The sequence below is a fragment of the Camarhynchus parvulus genome, chromosome 17 (assembly GCF_901933205.1).
Source record: "Camarhynchus parvulus chromosome 17, STF_HiC, whole genome shotgun sequence".
Lineage (NCBI taxonomy): Eukaryota > Metazoa > Chordata > Aves > Passeriformes > Thraupidae > Camarhynchus > Camarhynchus parvulus.
The window spans coordinates 4,187,616-4,205,615 of record NC_044587.1 but is presented as its reverse complement, the minus strand read 5'-3'; the positions used below and the strand labels follow the sequence as shown (position 1 = coordinate 4,205,615).

The following is an 18,000-nucleotide window of genomic DNA, read 5'->3' as shown; positions in this document are numbered from 1 at the left end:
AGCTCCAGCTACCACAGCTTTCCATAGGCAACTTTTGAAGCCAAATCCTCCCTATTTATTTCTTTTAAAATCTGCATTGTATTCTATAGCATAGATATGATTTTCAATACACTTTAAAAGGATTTCTCCCTACAGAAAATCCTGCCTGAGTGGGAAGAAATGCTATCCTACCATGCTGTGGTTTCCCCAAGTGAAAGTCCAGTTCTAAGTTTCAGATTTTAATTTCAGGTCCCAAACCACCCTTTTACCATCAGCCTTTTGAGCCGTGGAGCTTTGGCTGACCCAGTTATTCAGGCAGTTCAACACAGAGCACAGGTTTCTGTGTGGGAAAACCCCAAAGAGGCTTTTTCCTCCCCAAACCACACAGCACTGCTGGGTGACCATTCTGGAGATGCCTTTGGGGAGTACCTACTGCCTGCAAAGCCCTGGCAAACAGCAATTTGGACTTGCAGCCTTCACTCCAGGTAGATGAGCCATCCCCTGCAGCCTCAGACATGTCCCATGAGGCTCCTACTTGTTCCCCCTCTTCCAGGCAGGGCCGGAGGGGACAATTGCAGCCCTGACCCTGTCCCTGCCCTACTCCACTGCCCTGCCCTGTTTGGCACCAGCGCCTCTGCACATTTGCTCAGTGCCACCTGCAGCCAGGCTTAGGCAGCCCTCTTGGCTCAGGGCTGGATTTCTGCATTGCTCAGCTGTCCCCAGGCAGGGACAGCCACAGGGGGCTGCTGGCCCAGGAGCTCAGTGCTGCAGAGACACCAGGCTGGGTTTCATCCCCAGCCATGCAGGAGCCTCTCCACAGGGATGCTGCCAGCACCGTGTCCAGTCCTGCCTTGGCACTGCCACGTCCCAAAGGCAGAATTAGCACAGATTCAACTGGTTTCTACTCCAGCCAAAGGGTTTGTAACTCCCCATCTGCTGGCTGAGTCAGCTGCTCCAGCTCTGTAGTGCTGCCAGTCAGGAGGTTTGGGGAGCCCTGCCTAAGGAGAGGATCACTGTCGGGGTCTCAGGGACAGCCAGGACATGTTTTGGGCTCACACAACTCAATGCAAACCTCTGACAGGCACCTGCTGAATTGTTCCCCTGACACAGAGCACAAAGCAGCCAAATGCTTTTCCCACAGCAGCCAAGGCAGAGCTCTTGATGCAGCAGACAGACACAGGAGCCCTGCTCAGAGGCTGGCGTGGGTGCAGGGGTACACATCACCCAGCTGTGCCCCCTCCACACAGGCTTTGGGCAACATCTGCACCTCCATTTGAGAAGAACAGCAGAGCCTCCACTGCCTCCCCTTTCCCACCCCCGGGCTCTGCATCCTGCCCTCCCCCATTCAAACTATCAGGGCCTCTCTTACAGAATAAATTATTAATAGCGGCGTAGCGAGCCTCTCTGCAAAGGCTGCATGTATTGAGCTTACAAGGCGCACAAGCTTTTAGAGAGCAGGACACTTTTCCTACTTCCTAAGCAATTTCTTAGTCCTGAATCAATAATGCACTCGCAGCCCTGCACACAGGTCGCTGCTGCTGTGCTCCTGCTGCTAGGGGCTGCGGACACAAATACATCTCTGTGGCAAGATGCAAGGGCTTAATAATCCGGCAGGGAAGGGATGGGGTGGAATCCAAGCAGCTTAATTTGTAAACAAGCTTCAGGGAAGTGCCCTGGGAAGAGCGAAGCTTGCAAGTCCCCGGTACAGAAAGTCTGAGTTTGGATACAGGATAAAAAGCAGTCAATGGGATTAATCTGCTGCTTTTTGAATGCGTGCCCATGGCTGCCAGCTGAGGGGTGTCTGGTTCATCTGATCCCAGGCCTAGGCCTGATCCCAGGCTCTAGGTCACCCCACAGCCCCCAGTGCCCAAGGGGGAGGCTGAGGGGTGCAGCCTGGCAGGGAGGTGGGGATGGAGGAGAGCCCAGGGCGGCAGGAGGGATGGGGTTAGAGCAGCTCACCGGGGGATTAGCACTTCACAAAGAAAGAGCTGCTCAAAAATTATTCCACGGGAGGCCAGGCTGCTGCGGGTGATGTGTGTGTACACCCAGCACAGATGAGATTATCTGCTTAGGAGTGGAATTTTCCGGGCAGGGTTAACCCTTGTGCCGCCCCCAAATCAGCTGCAGATCCTCTCAGGACAGGGTGCTGGGCAGGGCATCGAGCAGCAGCAGCAGTGCTGCTCCCAAGCCATCCCTGGGCTTTGGAAATGGAGGTGCTGCTTCCAGGCCACTCTGCAAAAAGCACACTTGGGGCCCTTCTTGGAGAGGTCACCCCTGGGCTGGGCTGGGTTCAGGCTGGAGGTTGAAATTCCTCCTGTAACCAGATTTTCTGTTTCTGGCTCAGCCAGAGTGGGCGTGAGGGGATTTGTGTCGGTGCAGGAGCTGCGGTGCTAGGGTGGACAGGTGACTTGGCTCAGCCCTTGTGTGGGACAAGCTGCATCTCCCTCTGGATCTTCCCTTTGTGGAGAGGGTGCTTCCTGCCTGGATGTCACCCTTTTGCTGAGGTTGTGTCATTTATGGTGCAAATACCAGTTCAGACCCTTTTCATGAGGTGCTGCCAGAGCACAGGGAGAGTTTCAGACACAGCGTGGGATGAGAGCACAGATTTCCTTGAGCCTCACATCAAGGCTGGGTGAGGGAGCCTCTACTTTGCCCTGCTGCAGGTGCCTGGGGGCATTCAGTCATCAGAAAGGTGAAGCCCACAATGCCTTGTGAAGCCCAGGCCTGCTCCTGAAATCCCTCCCTGCCTCAATTTTCCCATCTGGAGACAGGACGCTGCCTTGCCACCAGCCCACCCTGTCTGGCGCGGCGATGTCTCCCCAGGGCTGGTGGAGAGAAGGGCACAGTGCTGAGCCTGGATGAAATACGAACGAGATGCTTCTGGAATTCAGAGCAGGCTGGAGGGGGAAGGGGAAGAGCAGCCACGAGTAGGGCTTGAATCTCTTCTCTGGCGGAGAGACGGGCCCAAGGGAGCCCGAGAGCCTTGAGCGAGCGGCGCTGCTCGGTGAATGAGTATCTGCTTCAGGCCAAAGGGAAGAGGCAGAACAGCAAAATGTCTCGCTGAGTGCGTCCTGGTGTCTCACCCAGAGGCAGCAGGGCTGGTTCTGCTGACTCATGCTCTCCCAAAGCCCCACCAGGCAAAGCCTGTCCTAACGCCCCGGCCAGGGGTGACCTTGTGCTCGGACAGCCTCGGATCCGGCAGGAAGGGGAAGGAAGCGGAGCAGCAATCAATCCCCCAAACCACGTTCGGGGAGGAGATGGAGGGTGTGACATTCGGCTGAGCTAGAATTAGCAGCAGATCTGTGGAGGGACCCCATTTCCACCCTATTAATAATTCATCCCAGCTCTGCCTTTACCTGCTCATAAACAGCAAACAGCTTGTTAGCGAGAACGGTTTTCTCCCCTTTTGCTGTCTCTGCCTTAATAAGAGCCCCTTGCAGATGGCTGGGGGAGGGAGGGGGCAGAGGAAGGACACATGGGTGAGCAAAACACCCCACCAGCCCTCCCTGAGCTTCAAATCCTATCCCATCCCATCCCTTCCCCCGCAGAGGTGAAGCTGCAAAATAACCCCTCACCAATGCCCAGGTGCCTTGCCAGAACCTTCAAACCCATGTGGGACACCTCAAAATGCCCCTTTGGAGGGGCACTGGGAAGAGGAGAGTGATGCCTGCAGGATGTGCTTTGCTGGAGCATTCCCAGGTGGTTCTTGGGCTGCAGCTGCTCAGGCAGCCCATGGGAAAACTGCATCCTCTACCTTATGAGACAGCTCCTGTCTTATCTAAAATAGAAAGCTTGACCAAAGAGGTATTTTAAAAACAAGGAAAAAAGCAGAAAACCTAGCATCTTGAAGAAAGACTCCCCAGAGTCTCCACAGTCCAATGCTGTGGCCCCATTAGGGACCTCTCCCTGCATGCTGACAGGCGTCCCAAAGCTGCTCCTGAGATGTTCTCCAGGTTCAAATCACAGCATCCCAAACCTGTTCCTGAGATGCTCTCCTGGTTCCAGTCACAGCCGTGCACTGGGGAGAGCCCATGGCCCACTTGGGGGACAGGGGAATCAGGGCAAAAAGAGTGGACCTGGCCAGGCAGATCCCAGTGTCCCTCCATGTCCCTCAGAGGAGGGCACAGACCTTCACCTGGGCTCACAGGGAAGGGGATTTGTGGAGTTCTTTGGCATAAGAAGGGCCTTGTGTTTCTCCTGATCCCTCTCCATGCTCCCAGCCCTCTCTGCAGTGAGTTATGCCACTTGCCAGCTGTTGGAAATAATCTCTGTAAATTAATTATGGTTGTTTCACCCCTCTGATCCCTCCCAGCCCATGAATAGAGTGAAAATTAATTGTCAGAGAGTATTTCCAGCTCTCTTAGAGTCCCACCCTGGCCACTGGCAGGTTACGGTTTATGCCCTAAAGCATAAGATTTAATTACTCACAAATGTTATTTTTGATCATAAAATCACCTTGTCTTGTCATAAATCCAGATAGAGCAGTTGAACCCTCAGATCAGGAGCAGCAAGAGTGAATACACCCTGAGATGTCATTAGGATGAGCCTGTGTTTTCTCCTGGGTAAATGCAATTCTGTTTGGGAAGCAGCATCACGTCCTGGAGTGATTATTGGAAGAAAAGCCAAGGAAGTCTCCCAAAACACACATCACTCAGGGTGGCCCTTGTCAGAAATTTGTGTTGCAGAAAATAGGTTGAACTCTGTGTCACTGGGGAGGTTAAGAGTGGTTGGCACTGGAGCTGGTCAGAAACCTTCCCTGCTCAGGGGGCAATTTCCCTGTGCTGACCCACACCAGAGCAGGGGAATGCAGATGCCTGTGGAGCCCTGGCAGTGAGGAAAGCCAGGGCAGGGGATGGAAGGGAAGTGAAGCCCTGCAGCTCAATCTCAGCATGAGCTTGGGGCACTCAGCCGAGTGCAAATCAGGAAAGGAAATGTTGGGAAGGTCATTTCAGCTCCACCCCACAGCCTGTGGAGCCAGTGCATCCAACGTGGTGCTGGGCAGGGGAAGGGAGAGGGGAAAATAAAGCTTTGGGAGGACTGTGTTCCAGAACATCCACAGGACAGGCAGGCAGGGAGTGGGCTGGTTGTGCTTCCCTCTGCAGCTTGGGGACCCCCATGTCCCATGGCCACCAGCCCTGCCTGTGGCAGACAGGGGACAGGAGGCTGCAGGACACCTGCAGTGACACCACTCCACAGTGAGGACATTAGCAGGGCAGGAGGGATCAGGTGCACATGGAGATTTTGCTGATCCCTTTGTTTTTTGCAGGATTTGGAGGAAATTTGATACCAATTTCAGGACTCAGTTGCAGCACGAGGAAACGCGGGGACTTTGTGAACCTCATCTGCTGCCCTTTGAGCAGAAATTCAAAGGCAGAGTTGTAGGTGTCCTGAGGGAAGCAAAAGGGCCTTGGGTGTCCCAAGTTAAGCAGAAAGGCCTTGGATGTCCTGAGGGAAGCAGAAGGGCCTAGGGTGTCCCAAGTTAAGCAGAAAGGCCTTGGGTGTCCCAAAGAGAAGCAGAAAGGCCTTGAGTGTCCTGAGGGAAAGAGAAGGGCCTTGGGTGTCCTAAGGGAAGCAGAAAGGCCTTGGGATACTCCTGAGAGCTCCTTAAGCATCACAGCTGGATGTGGTCGGGGGTACAGAGGGAATTGTCCCCTCATGGGTGGAGGTGGAGGTTCAGAACAAGGTTTCCTTCATCACAAGCAGTCCCTGGAAGGAGGGAAGGAGGTTTCTGTGCTTTCACCTGCTTTTCCTGGCTCTGCAGACTGTTTGGGGGCCTATTAAACAGCCCCCAGTCCCAATTAGTGCCAGATCTTGCAGGAGAGCCTGGAGACACCCAAGGTCTGGGAGGTCTCTAGTTGGGTTTGAGAGCCAGTTCTTAGAGGGAAAAAAAACACTCCAGAAGAAAGCACCCAAGAGAAACCCACACAACAGCACTGATCTTTGTGCTGAAGAAATGCTTTTAACTTTTTCCCCTTTAATAAAAATCTTCCTATAGTGCACCAAGGATTTCCAATCCCCCTACCCCAATTAAAAAATAGGAAATTTTGTTTTCCAAAACTCATTGTATTTGATGCGACCTTGTCATTACTCTTATAAGGAGACTGTAATTAAAAACAAGTTGTCCCAGGGTGCTCTAGGTTTTGGCAGAGGCCTTGGCTTAAACACAATTCCATCAAGCAGAAGAGATACCCAAAAGTAAAGGAAGTCCAGGACAGTTCTCAAGGCACCATTAAACAAATCACACCAGGTATGAGCTGTGATTGAGCATCCTTGGCTGGACAGTACAAACTCTCACATCATCTACTCATTTTTCCTTCCTCAAATCTTATTGGGTTTTTTCCCCTTTAATATTATTATTATTAATATTATTATTTTTTTTTTTCTTCACTGTGCAGCTAGTGGTTGCAATTGCTTTCCAGCCTCCCTTTGGCATGGAGATCTAAAAGCTGCAGTCTTATTTCTGTGCAGCTTTCACCATTCACAACAGATGTCTAGTTTGTTTAAAATATTCAACAGCCTAATGATTAATCAAGCAATTGCACCTACAAAAATATATAATTTTATGCTATGAGGCTTAAAAAACAAAGGAAAAAAAACCAAAAAAAAACCCCAAAAGTGAACTTTTGCTGTCATTAAGAGCCCTAAAAACCATCTGGGCTTTGTAAAGTGAGGCCTTTTGTTGTGGCTGGTTTCCCCCATTCCCAGCAAGGTGGGGAGCAGCTTCTCTGCAGCATCCTGGATTCCTGTCATCCTGCTTTGTCAGACCAATATCTTGTTTCTCAAGAAATCCTCCTCAAGGAGCAAGTCTCTGCTGTCACCTTCAGAAAATCCCTTTTGCAGCATCTCTGCCCAGAACTGACTCCAGGCACCAAGAGGGGGCAAAATCCAAGAGCTGGCTCAGCAGGCACCAGGGCTTGGACACAATTCCAGCTCCAGGACTGAGCTCATGGGACCCTCTGAGTGCACCTGGAGCAGGACAACCCCCCAGTGTCCTCCCCAGGCTGGGGATGAAGCACTGAGGGCAGCCCTACAAGGAGGATTCAGAGCCCCAGGATCTGGAGAGGGTCTACAGGAAAGATGGGGGGAGCTCTTTGTTATGAATTGTAGTGTTAGGACAAGGGAGAATGGCTTTAAACTAAAAGAGAGCAGATTCAAATTAGCTGTAGGGAAGCAAACTTTTATAAAGAGCGTGATAAAATACTGGCGTGGTAAAACCACAAAGGTGATGGATGTCTCATCTGTGGAAACATCCAAGATCAGGCTGGAGGGGGCTTTGAGCAGCCTGACCTAGCAGATGTCCTTGCCCATGGCAGGGGGTTGGACCAGATGACCTTTAAAGGTCCTTCCAACCCAAACCATTCTATGGTTTGGCTCACAGAGGCACAACCTCACCATGATGCCAGTTTTTAGGGCACTGTGTCCTCAACAAGGCTCTCACAGTTTGTCCCCTGGAGATTTGCCCTTTTGGACTGAGCTGGGGCTAAGCAAGGCTGCAAAAACCCCAAAAAGTGCCCAACAAGAAGAGCTGGAGAGGCTGAAATCTGCAATGTTTAGTTGCTGTGAGGACACTCACGACTGATTTAATAGCGTGAGACTCAAAGTGAACTGGTTTATTTTAAGCTCACTGAGACCAAGTTTGCCTGGCTAATGCATCCTGACTTTTAGATTGAAGACTTAAATATCTCAAGACTTTGGACAGATTCTTTGGAGGACACAGAGCTTGGAGGAGGAAACCAGATTCAAAAATAATACCTGGAATTGTTTCAATAGTGCTATATCTGATCTTACCAGGACCAGGGGAGCAGCCAAAATGTGGCCATCTGTTTCCGCTCCCCCCTGCCCTCCTGGCTGACTCCAAACCACCCCCCCAGCAGAAAAGGCATCAAGCATCCCACAGAGGAAGGACAACTCAATAAACCTAACCCCAAAAAGGAACACTTCATTTTAGCAGAGGAAGCTGTAGTGGCGTGACTCACTCGGTGGCTTTTGAGGCTCTCCCCCACCTTGTCACTTGCAGGCTATTTTTGTGTTTGCCCTGTTACAACCATGCACCTCTTGAGCCATTTGCCTCCCCAGAGCATCAGGGTGGTTCAGGAGATCTTTGGGGGTGCTGCCTGCTGAGCTGAGCACATTCTCAGGGGAGCCAGCAGGGATTGTGCACCTCCATTCCCTGGGATGAGCATATGGCAGGGTTTTCACTCCTCTCTCCCTGCTCCTGACCTGCCAGGACCCTCCCAGGGCCAGCCCTGTTCCTCCAGACAGGACATGAGGAGGGGGATCATGCTTGATCAGATTCAGCTTCTCCCCTCACTGCTCCAGGGAAATCTGTCCCCCTCCCATCCCGGCCAGCCTTTTGTCTGGGTAATGTTCCCTTGGTGTGGTTTCATCACAGAGCCCTTTGTTTGTTTCATTTGGCCACTCCAAAGAAAGCTTTGGGAGATAGGAACATCATCCACAGCCCTGGAGGTGGCCACTGTGGGCACAGCTCAAGTGGCAAATACCCAGTCAGACTCATCTCACACCAGCCCAGGGGGCAAAATCTCAGTGAGAATCATCTCACACCAGCTCAAGGGGCAAAATCTCAGTGAGATTCATCTCACACCAGCTCAAGGGGCAAAATCTGTGAGATTCATCTCACACCAGCTCAAGGGGCAAATCCTCAGTGAGATTCATCTCACACCAGCTCAAGGGCTGTTCCTGCTGCACACAAGGACAGGAAGGCTCATGGCAAGAGCTCTGTTGCCAGGACAGCTCTGAGACACAAACTCTGCTCAGACAGAGCAGCAGGGCAGGCTTGTCAGGGAGTTTTTTGCTGCCATCCCAAGCCAATCCTCCACCTGCTGCACCCTCCTTCAGACAAGTGGCAGAGATGGACCTCTGGGATGGTCTTTTCAGGGCTGTCATATTAAGCCATCTGTATGGCCACATTGACAGGAGGACCATACTGCAACACAATATGTTGCCTGAGCACAGGAAACACACTCAGAGCCCCCAGCACTTCAGCTGAGGGGGATTTCTGTGCCTTTTCCCTCAGCCACCGCTGTAAAGCTGAGCTGAGAGGCAGCTCCATCCCCCAGCAGGAAGCTGTGTCTCATTAGCAGAGGTAAACAATTCCTCTGAACGTGACGAGTCAGGAGAGCATATTAAATATGTCAATATCTCAGGGTTTTTTAATCCCTACTCCAGAACAGCTTGTTGTGGCAGGAGAGGGCCCCCCAGCGTGGCTCAGAGCCCCAGCACAGCCCAGCTGGCATCTCCCCCTCTTTGAGGGGGATGTGGGGTGCCCTCACTTCTTAACCTCACCCACCCAAGCAAGCCTGAGCACTCCACTGATCTTCCTTTGTTCAGTTATCACAGCTGCAAACTAAATAAATAAATAAGTAAATAATTCAGCTATTTGCTTTTAAAGCATCAACCCAAGCACTTGTTTGTGAGTAACCTCCCTGCTGCAGGGTGGGCTCAGCAGCTCCAGTCCCAGCCCTTCCTTCCAGCACACACAGAGGTGACAAAAGCCACACATGGCCCAGGCTGAGGCTGTGACAGGAGGAACAAACCCCAGCACAGCTTTTGCAGCTTCACTGCCAGGCAGGGGTGTGTCAGACAAAGACTGGGCTGAAAACACTTTGAGTTTTTGACCTGTTTTCTCATGTGCTGCTTTGCCTGGCAGCCTCGTGCGCACAACACAGACACAACGTGTGCTGTGTTTACAGGAGTCCCCTGTGTCCCCAGAGCTGCCTCCCCTGCACAGGAGCCTGGCTCTCACCTACACATCAGCCACTCACTGCTCTGTTTCCCCTGTGCTGACAGAGCAGCCTCCTGCCTTATTTACACTGTGCTGCTCACATGCTGCTCCAGACACAGAATTATTTGTGTCCTCAGGAGTTTCTCAGGGCTCCTGGGTGCTGTGGCCTCCACTGACTTTGCAAACAGTTGCTTGCCTTCAGTGCACATCTCTGAGCTCTGAGGAGCCACCAAAGGCCCATTTTACACATGTGGAGTGAAGAAGCTCTAAGTCGTTTCCAAGACTTTTGGTTGCCTGGCAGGAGGTGGCAAAGCCCAGATTTTCCAGAGCACTTTGTGTTACTCAGAGGTTTCCAGGTTCAAAGCACAGCCCCACTTTGCACCTGAGAGCATCCTCTTGTACCAGCCAGATCCCTTCCTCTGCTGTGCCCAGAGCACCCTAAAAGCTGCTCACAGCCCTCAGACTCCAACAGTTCCTTGGGTCAAAGCCAGCTTGGACACAGGAGCAGCCTCTTCCCCCACCTGCAGCAGCCAGAGACACCCAACCTGCTCAGATCCAGCCCTGCAGTCACTTTTTGGAGCCTCCAGGTACCAGTATCATCTCCCCACACCCTGGCACTGCAGGAAATCCCCAGGGCCAGGCAGGAACATGCTGATCCCACACACAGCACTTCCCCATGGCTCCCAACCATACACAGCACTCACAAACCAAAGCACAGCGCCCAGCTCAGCCTTACCTTGAAAGCTGCTGTGCTCAGGAGAGCCAGACCTCACCTCCAGCAGGCTCCTCACCTCCAGCCAGCAGCTCTGAGCAGCTCCAGCTGCTTTATCACCTCCTCCTCTGCCAGGTGCCTCTGCCTTCCTGAGCAGGGTCCCAGAGCAGCAGAGCCCGCTGTCATACCAATCCCTCTCCCTCCCCAATCCTTTGGATTTTGATTCTGAGAGGGAGGCAAAGTGACAGCAAAGAGATGCTTTATATGCAAAAAAACCAAAAGGATTTGCAGCGTGTTGCAGAGTTTTTTGTGGTCTGTACCCAGCAGAACACAGCCCTACACAATCCCCAAGGCAGGGATGAGCCACGGGCTCACTCCTGGAGGCAAAGGCTGCAGGGCAGTGGTGCTGGGCTTTGACAAACATATGGGTGAGCTATAAATGCATTGGCACAGCTGCCCACCCCCAAAACTTCCACATGACCTTGACACTGTGTCCTAGTGCAGCTCAGCACGTGGGCATGTGGAGGTTAAAGAGATCTTTTGTCCCTGCAAAACACACCAGCCTGGATGTGTGGGCAGAATGGGATGGCTGGATGCTCTCTCCCACTGCTCAGGCCTGGAGACAGTGGACATTGTCACCTGGGTGGGATGAGCCATCCTTCCCACCCCATTCCCTCTGGGCAGGAGCACAAATCTCTGCTCTCTCTGCTCAGTTCTGTCCCAGCTTGGAGCAGTAGAAATTGGGTTTCCCTCCTCTAGCTGTGCTCAGAGGCACTGGGGGGATGGTGTGTCCCAGCCTTGTCAGCATCAGGAGCCATGAGAGGCAGGGGTGTGTTTGGGGGATTGCAGGCATTCAGTTCCTCCAAGGCTGCAGGGATGAGCACAGCTTTCCTAGGCTTGTAAATCAGCCAAGCTTAACCCAGGTTTCTCAGAGACCATCTCAGGGAAGGAGCTTTCTATGAAAATTGCCCCGTGCCAAATTGAAAAGCCCTTTCCCAAAGGGCCTTTCAGAGGAAGCAGCTCAGCCATTCTTAGAGCTGAGGCAAAGCCACATCTTTCTGCCTTAAATTCACTCTCAGAACCAGCATCCTCCAGAGCCCTGGCACCCTCTAGCCCAGCCCAGCAGTTAAGGTTTGACCCAAGCAGCCCAACCAGGGCCCGTGTGTCCACCCTGCCCACGCCATGCCCAGGCTTTGCTTTTCTCTCGGGTGATCTGTTGTGCTGTGATGTCATGGTTTGCGCCAGATACCTCAGGTTTCTCCCTGAAGATTCCTTGCCCAGGTGTGTCAATCATCCCTCCTTTCCACACCCTGCCCCTGCTGGGTGCTGTCTGTCAGTCCCGGCATTCCAGAAGGGCATTGAGTGACTGGGCAGATTCAAAAGATGCCCTCCACCCCTGGGGGGACATTGGGCCATCCAGGTGTCATTTGTCCCTTGAGACCTCCCCTCCCATACCTGGTTGGTGGCCCCTTGTGTTCCTTTCCTCCCCCTCTCCCCCAGGTTAAAAGGAACAGCACCCACGGGCTCAGGGAGTTCTGTTGGAGCTGTTGCTGGATTCAGAGGCCCGTGGGCCAGAATAAAGCTCTGGATCCAAACCCTCCATCAGAACCAACTCCTTTCCTTCACCATCACCTTAAAGCTTCTCCACCAGAGGGAAACCTGAGGAGCAGCCCCTGTTATGGGGAAAGCTCCATCCCACAGCCACCAGAGCTCCTGCAGGCCTGGACTTGCCTCCAAGCTGCAGCATCCAGCCAGCCAAAAGTGTCTCTGGGGTGAAACACCACACACCCAGCTGGCCAAAATGTCACTGGGATGAAAACACCCCAGCTGCCACTATTGGTAAATATTCCAATTTTGACCATCGTTGTCGTTCCAGGAGAACCCGTACCTGTGCAGCGACGAGTGTGACGCCTCCAACCCCGACCTGGCGCACCCGCCCAAGCTGATGTTTGACAGCGAGGACGAGGGCCTGGCCACCTACTGGCAGAGCGTGACCTGGCGCCGGTACCCAGAGCCGCTGCTGGCCAACATCACCCTGTCCTGGAACAAGAGCATCGAGCTCACCGACGACATAGTCATCACCTTCGAGTACGGGCGCCCCACCATCATGATGCTGGAGAAGTCTCTGGACAACGGGAGGACTTGGCACCCGTACCAGTATTATGCAGATGACTGCATGGAGGCCTTCAGCATGCCAGCAAGGAGGGTCAGGGACCTCTCCACCACCAGTGCCAACAGGGTCCTCTGCACCGAGGAGTATTCCCGCTGGGCGGGCTCCAAGAAGGAGAAGACCGTCCGGTTTGAGGTGCGGGATCGCTTCGCCATCTTCGCCGGCCCCGACCTCAAGAACATGGACAACCTGTACACGCGTCTGGAGAGCGCCAAAGGGCTCAAGGACTTCTTCACCGTCACCGACCTGCGCATGAGGCTGCTGAGGCCCGCCCTGGGTGGCACCTACGTGCAGAGGGAGAACCTGTACAAGTATTTCTACGCCGTCTCCAACATCGAAGTCACCGGCAGGTAACGGCTGCTGGGTTTCTTTGGGCGTGGATCCTTGCTGGAAAACTGAGCCATCAGCGTTTCTGCTGACCCAGAGATAACCATTTCTCCCTCTAACACCCCTTCCCCCCAGGCAGGGCAGCAGATGTGTCCTTGCAGGGAACGGCAGGGGCACCTCCAAGGCTGTGTCCTCCTGCAGCTGGTGCTGGGGGAGCTGGGACGTGGCTTGGATGGACACTCAGGGTCTGAGCTCCCTCCAGTCCCCTATCTCAGCTGTACAAACACAGCCAACCTTAGCCCAGATGTCTCAGGGGTGATGCTGGTGGATGTGGGGCATGGAATGAGGCTCACCCTTCTAAACTCCAGCTCCCTGCCAGCACAAGCAGGGTGGGTCATCCCCAGTCAGTCCTGAACACCCTGAGCAGCCCCAGCCCTGGCAGATGAAGTTTGGGGTAAGGGTAAACCCCCTGACACATCTGGGGCAGAGGAAGCAGGAGGGGGTTTGTTTCTCCTGGGCTTTGTTTCTCATTTCTCTATACGATGCCATATGTTACATTATGACATCAACCGAAAAAGCAAAGTAAGGTGGAAAAGTGCCGAGATGGCTGATTTCCCATCCAGCTTGTGAGAGACTTACAGGAGAGAGGGGAAAATTCTCCCCATCACCCACCCCATGCTAACAAGCATCACCACAGCGACAGAGGAGTCGTTTGTATCGGTTCCAAACGGTTTGCTTCTGAGACTTGCAAGTAGAAATGTTCGCAGGTGCCACTGAGGCTGGCTTTGAACAGGCTCCAAGGGGAAGGAAGCTGCAGCGAGGGATGGGAGAGCCCTTTCCACCCGTCAGGGCAGGCAGGAGGCAGCAGTGAGGGTCTTTCTCACGGTGTGGTGCCTGTCTGGGATGAGCAGCTGTGGCTCTTAGCTGGGTTAGGGGCATTTTGGGGTGCCCACCGTGGGGATAGCTCAGGGAGAGCCCCGGGGGGCTCAGGCATGTGGGCAGAGGAGTGGGACAGCACCTCCACATGTGTCTGGTAAATTAGGACTAAATGTTTGATGTCAGTGCTTGTGCAATGAACTTTGCCTTCCAAAATCAGCACAGATAACCAAGGACTTGTTACTGCTCCCACAGCAGCCTGGGGATGCTTGATGCTTCAAAGAGTTAAAATTCACTTAGTGTCCAGTGAACACCTTCCTCCTCTGAGCCATTTACCTTTCCTGCCTGCCTTGGGCAGGATTTGTTGCTTCAGTACTTTGGCCTTGAGGCCGTGCTGGTGGGATTCTCCCCAAACCAGCACCTTCCTCTCAGTTGTCCTCCTCCCCCCTCCCCAGCTCCCCATCAACTTTTTAATGGCCAAATTGAATACTATTTAATAGCAACAGAGCTTGGTTCAAGACAGAAAATCCCTAAAAATTCTGTGCAAAGAGGCAGCTAGGGAAGGGGAGGAAAACCCCTTTCAAACATACCCGGGGCTGGAGCAGCCGCAACCTCTACGAGACATCCAAAATTCCGCATCCACCCCGAGGGCAGCTGGGGGCGGGCATGGCCGGGCTGCCGGCGCCCCGTGCAAGCTGCAATGCTGCTTTTTAGCCGGGGCCAAGGCGAAACAGGTCGGGGTTTGTTGGCCGATGCCCGGCGGGCGCTCCCGGCGCTGGCGCGGTGCCGCCGTGGCCGCCTGCCCGCGGCTGCTGCAGCGCAGCGGCTCCGGCTCCGCTCCTGGCTCCGCTCCCCAAAAACTGCCCGGCTGCAGCCTCCTGGGCACACCCCGAGCAAATCCTGCAGGGCCGCCACGAGGAGAGGGCTTTTCCTTGGCTGGGAGCTGGGGAAACGCTGAAATCTGCTTTTGTCAGCCCGAGCTCCCGAGTTTTGAGCTACAGTAAGATGCTGCTTGCGCTGCTTCAGCTCGCTGGGCTGGTTCCCAGGGGAGAGGGACACTCATCCTGGACAGGGAAGAGGTCAGTCCTGTCCTCTGCTGACTTTTCCAGCCCCCATGGGCACAGGGCAGGGAAGGTGAGCAGCTGAGGAGCTGTGGATAAGTGGTGTATAAGATGGAGAAGCTCCCTGTGAATTAACTCTGCTCCTGTGATTATTCCAGTCCCAGCAAGCAGGTTTTTGCACTGAAAAGCAATCTAATTCCAGCTGTAAGCAAAGCCAGTTACAGTGCAGGGACTAAAACCAAATTAAATCTAGTGCATGGCTCAACAAGGGATGGGTTATTGAGGGGAAGAGAGGAGAAATCAATGTGAGCCTGACAGGAGCAGTGTGCTGGGAAGGGGGGAGGCAGGGTGGGCAGGGGTGGGGATGGACACACACTGCCTCTTCCAGGACATGGTGGAGGAACAGCACAAAGTGCCTAGATAAAAGTGGGGTGGTGTTAAGGATCCACTCCAGGGGGCATGGAAACAAGAGGGAAGAGGATTGTGAAGAAATGAGGGGTCAAGGGCAAAACACAGCCAGAAAATTCCACCTGGAGAGCAGAGTGAGCAGCCCCAGGGGCTGAAGGAGCTGTGCCTGGCCACAGTGTGTGGCATTGCCCGTGCCCTTGTACCACACTGGAATTTTGGCAGTGCCCACAGGGTGATGAGGCACTTGGCAGCTCATTTCCAGCCAGAGTTCATAGTCAAGAGAAGAGAAAACTCTTTGCCTTCAGAGCAGACCATGAGCCCAGGTGGTTTCTTGTGCTGCAGCCTTATCTGGTGGGTTCAGAGCTTTCTGTGATCCCCTCAGTCCATGTGCTCCTGGCCCCCATCCTCCATGCCCCACCTTCACACCAAGGAAAACCCCTCACCATGATCTCCCAGAGCTTTTGGGAAAAGCAGAAAGAGAACAAAGGACATGGGGACAAGGGGAAAGAGTTTTTCTGCCTTCCCTTGTCCTGTAGGCCAGAGGATCTGGTGAATCCTGGGGGTCACTGCTTCATTCCTGGGCATGGGGACAGTGGGTTGCTCCCTCAGGGTCTCCTCTGCATCTCCTCCTCCCACAGCCTCAGCCAGGTCCATCTCTCTGTTCATGGCTGACAATTTATTTTTACTCTCTTTCTTCTCAGTATCTTTTTCTTTTCTTATTCCCCCCTGCTTCTTCTCCCATCCTGTCCCTATTGATCTGCAGAGTAACTGGAGATGCAGAAGAGTCAGGACAGGAATAGACACAAGCAAGCCCTTGGTCTGTGTGCTGTGTGTGTGCCAGGCAGGCTGGGGAAGGGAAGTGGAAGGACTTTTCCCCACAGATCTCTCTATTCACTGCTCAGTTTTCTCCTCGGTGCAGCAGCGAGCTCAGGCACGGGTGAATGAGCTTTCCCTGGCTGCCAGGGCTGTGGTGAGAGCCACTGGTTGTGCTTCCATGGCACTCTGGGGTCTCTCTGGAGTAATTTCCTCCCCTTCAGGACGTCAGTCAGTGCCGTGCTCAGCAGGGCACGCTCCATCACGGAGACATTAATAAGCTGTAATTGAAGTTAATGTGCCATGGCCAGGACATGTGGATCCAGTTAGGAGAAATCAGATTGAGCAGAAGTGAATCAATTTTAGGCTGGTTATTAGGATTTCTCCCCTCTGTCCTGCCCTGCCCCAGTGCGTGGACTGTCTGTCTGTCTGTCTGTCCATCCTGCTGGTGATGAGCAGTCCCTGGAGGAAGGCAGGAGGAGGGAGCATCCCTCATCACTGAGCAGCTCCATGGAACAGAGCCTCCTCTTGGGCTGTGCTCGGGCCAAAGAGGCACCAGCAAGATGAGGTTTCTAGTTTTGAAGTGGCATTTCCTTTCCTCACTTCACCAATTGCTCTTCTTAGGCTTTCCTTACACCAAAAATTTTAAGGGAAAGGCCCTTTGTGCTCCCCTGCTTCTTTCCCTGGTGTGTTCCCAGTGCAGTCTCCTGCATGGATGCTCTCCAGGAGGATTTTCTCTCCACATGACCTGGAGAGTTGGTGCTGGTGGAGCAGAACAGCTTTGCCCAGGCTGTTATCCTGGTGCCACAGCCAGGATCAGGCACTTCAGGACCAAGGCCACCCCCAAAAGCACCTCCTGCAATAATAGGAGCTGGAAATGGTCCTCAGTGGTACCCACATGCAGGGGATGTATTTTTCTGTATTTGTGGTGAGTTTTGAGATGTGATTGATGCTGCATTGCTGCTAAAGATGAATGAATTCCTGGTCACTGCCTCCCTCTCTCAATGAAGGCAGCTCAGTGCAATTCCCCTGTGGCTGTAGCTCGGCTCAAACCAGGGTGCCAGCACAAAGCACATCCTGGCTGCCCCTGAGCTGCTTTGTCCTGGCTGGACATTCCTTCTTCTGGCTCTGTTGTGGGAGACCTTCCAGCTGATCTTGACTTCTCCAGCAAAGCTGTCTTTGAATTGGAGTAAAGCTTTGGTCTGTGGAAGAGTCTCTTGTTGAGGGTCTTGATTTTGTGTGGTGGCTGGTGGTGGCAGCAAAGGGGAACAGGCAGGACCTGGGGTGAATGATCTGTGAGAGCAAGGGCTTCCCCAGCTGAGCTTGCTCAATCCCATTTCTGGGGCATCACTCCCAAAATAGCCACAGGCTCACCCAGACATCCCCCAAGAACAAGCCCAAACGCCCCTGCAGCCCTCAGCCAGCTGCTGCCCACACTTGGCAGCTCTGGGATGACCACAAAAACCAGGGCAAGCACTGCCTGTGCCCATCCCTGCTCCTTCCTGCAGCTCCTGGCAGACAGAACTGGGGTCCCAGGAGGCAGCAGCAGCATCCTCGTGTCAAGGACAGCCAGGTCTGTGCCAGCAGTGTTCCTCAGCCCGTCCTCACCGCCATGCTGGGCAGCCCCAGAGCTGGATGGCTGAGCTTCCCTGGCATTCCTCCAGGCTGGAATTAGCTTGAGTTCCAGCAAAACCTTGCTCTTGGTCAGATAGTTAAATTAAGTTAATGTGCAGCAACTGTTTGCTGGAGTCCTGCAAAGCTTTCGACTCCCGCTGCAGCAAGGTGGGGAGGAAACTCTGAGCGGGAGGGAGGGAGAAACCCCGAGAGCTCCTCCCTCCCCCAGACACTGCTGACACTTTGTCGATAGCCAGAGACAGATGCCCAAGGTCCTATTACCTGCTCCTGGCTTGGG

The 18,000-nt window shown here is 53.6% G+C and overlaps 1 protein-coding gene across 2 annotated transcripts in view; it reads left to right on the top strand.

The window, feature by feature from the left end:
• NTNG2 (netrin G2) overlaps positions 1–18,000 on the top strand; it is a 48,238-nt gene that overhangs the window by 9,247 nt on the left and 20,991 nt on the right. For both annotated transcript variants that reach the window (XM_030961375.1, XM_030961374.1), the window contains exon 3: positions 12,310–12,953. In XM_030961375.1, coding sequence (XP_030817235.1) covers positions 12,310–12,953 — 644 coding nt within the window. The remainder of the gene's footprint in view (positions 1–12,309; positions 12,954–18,000) is intronic.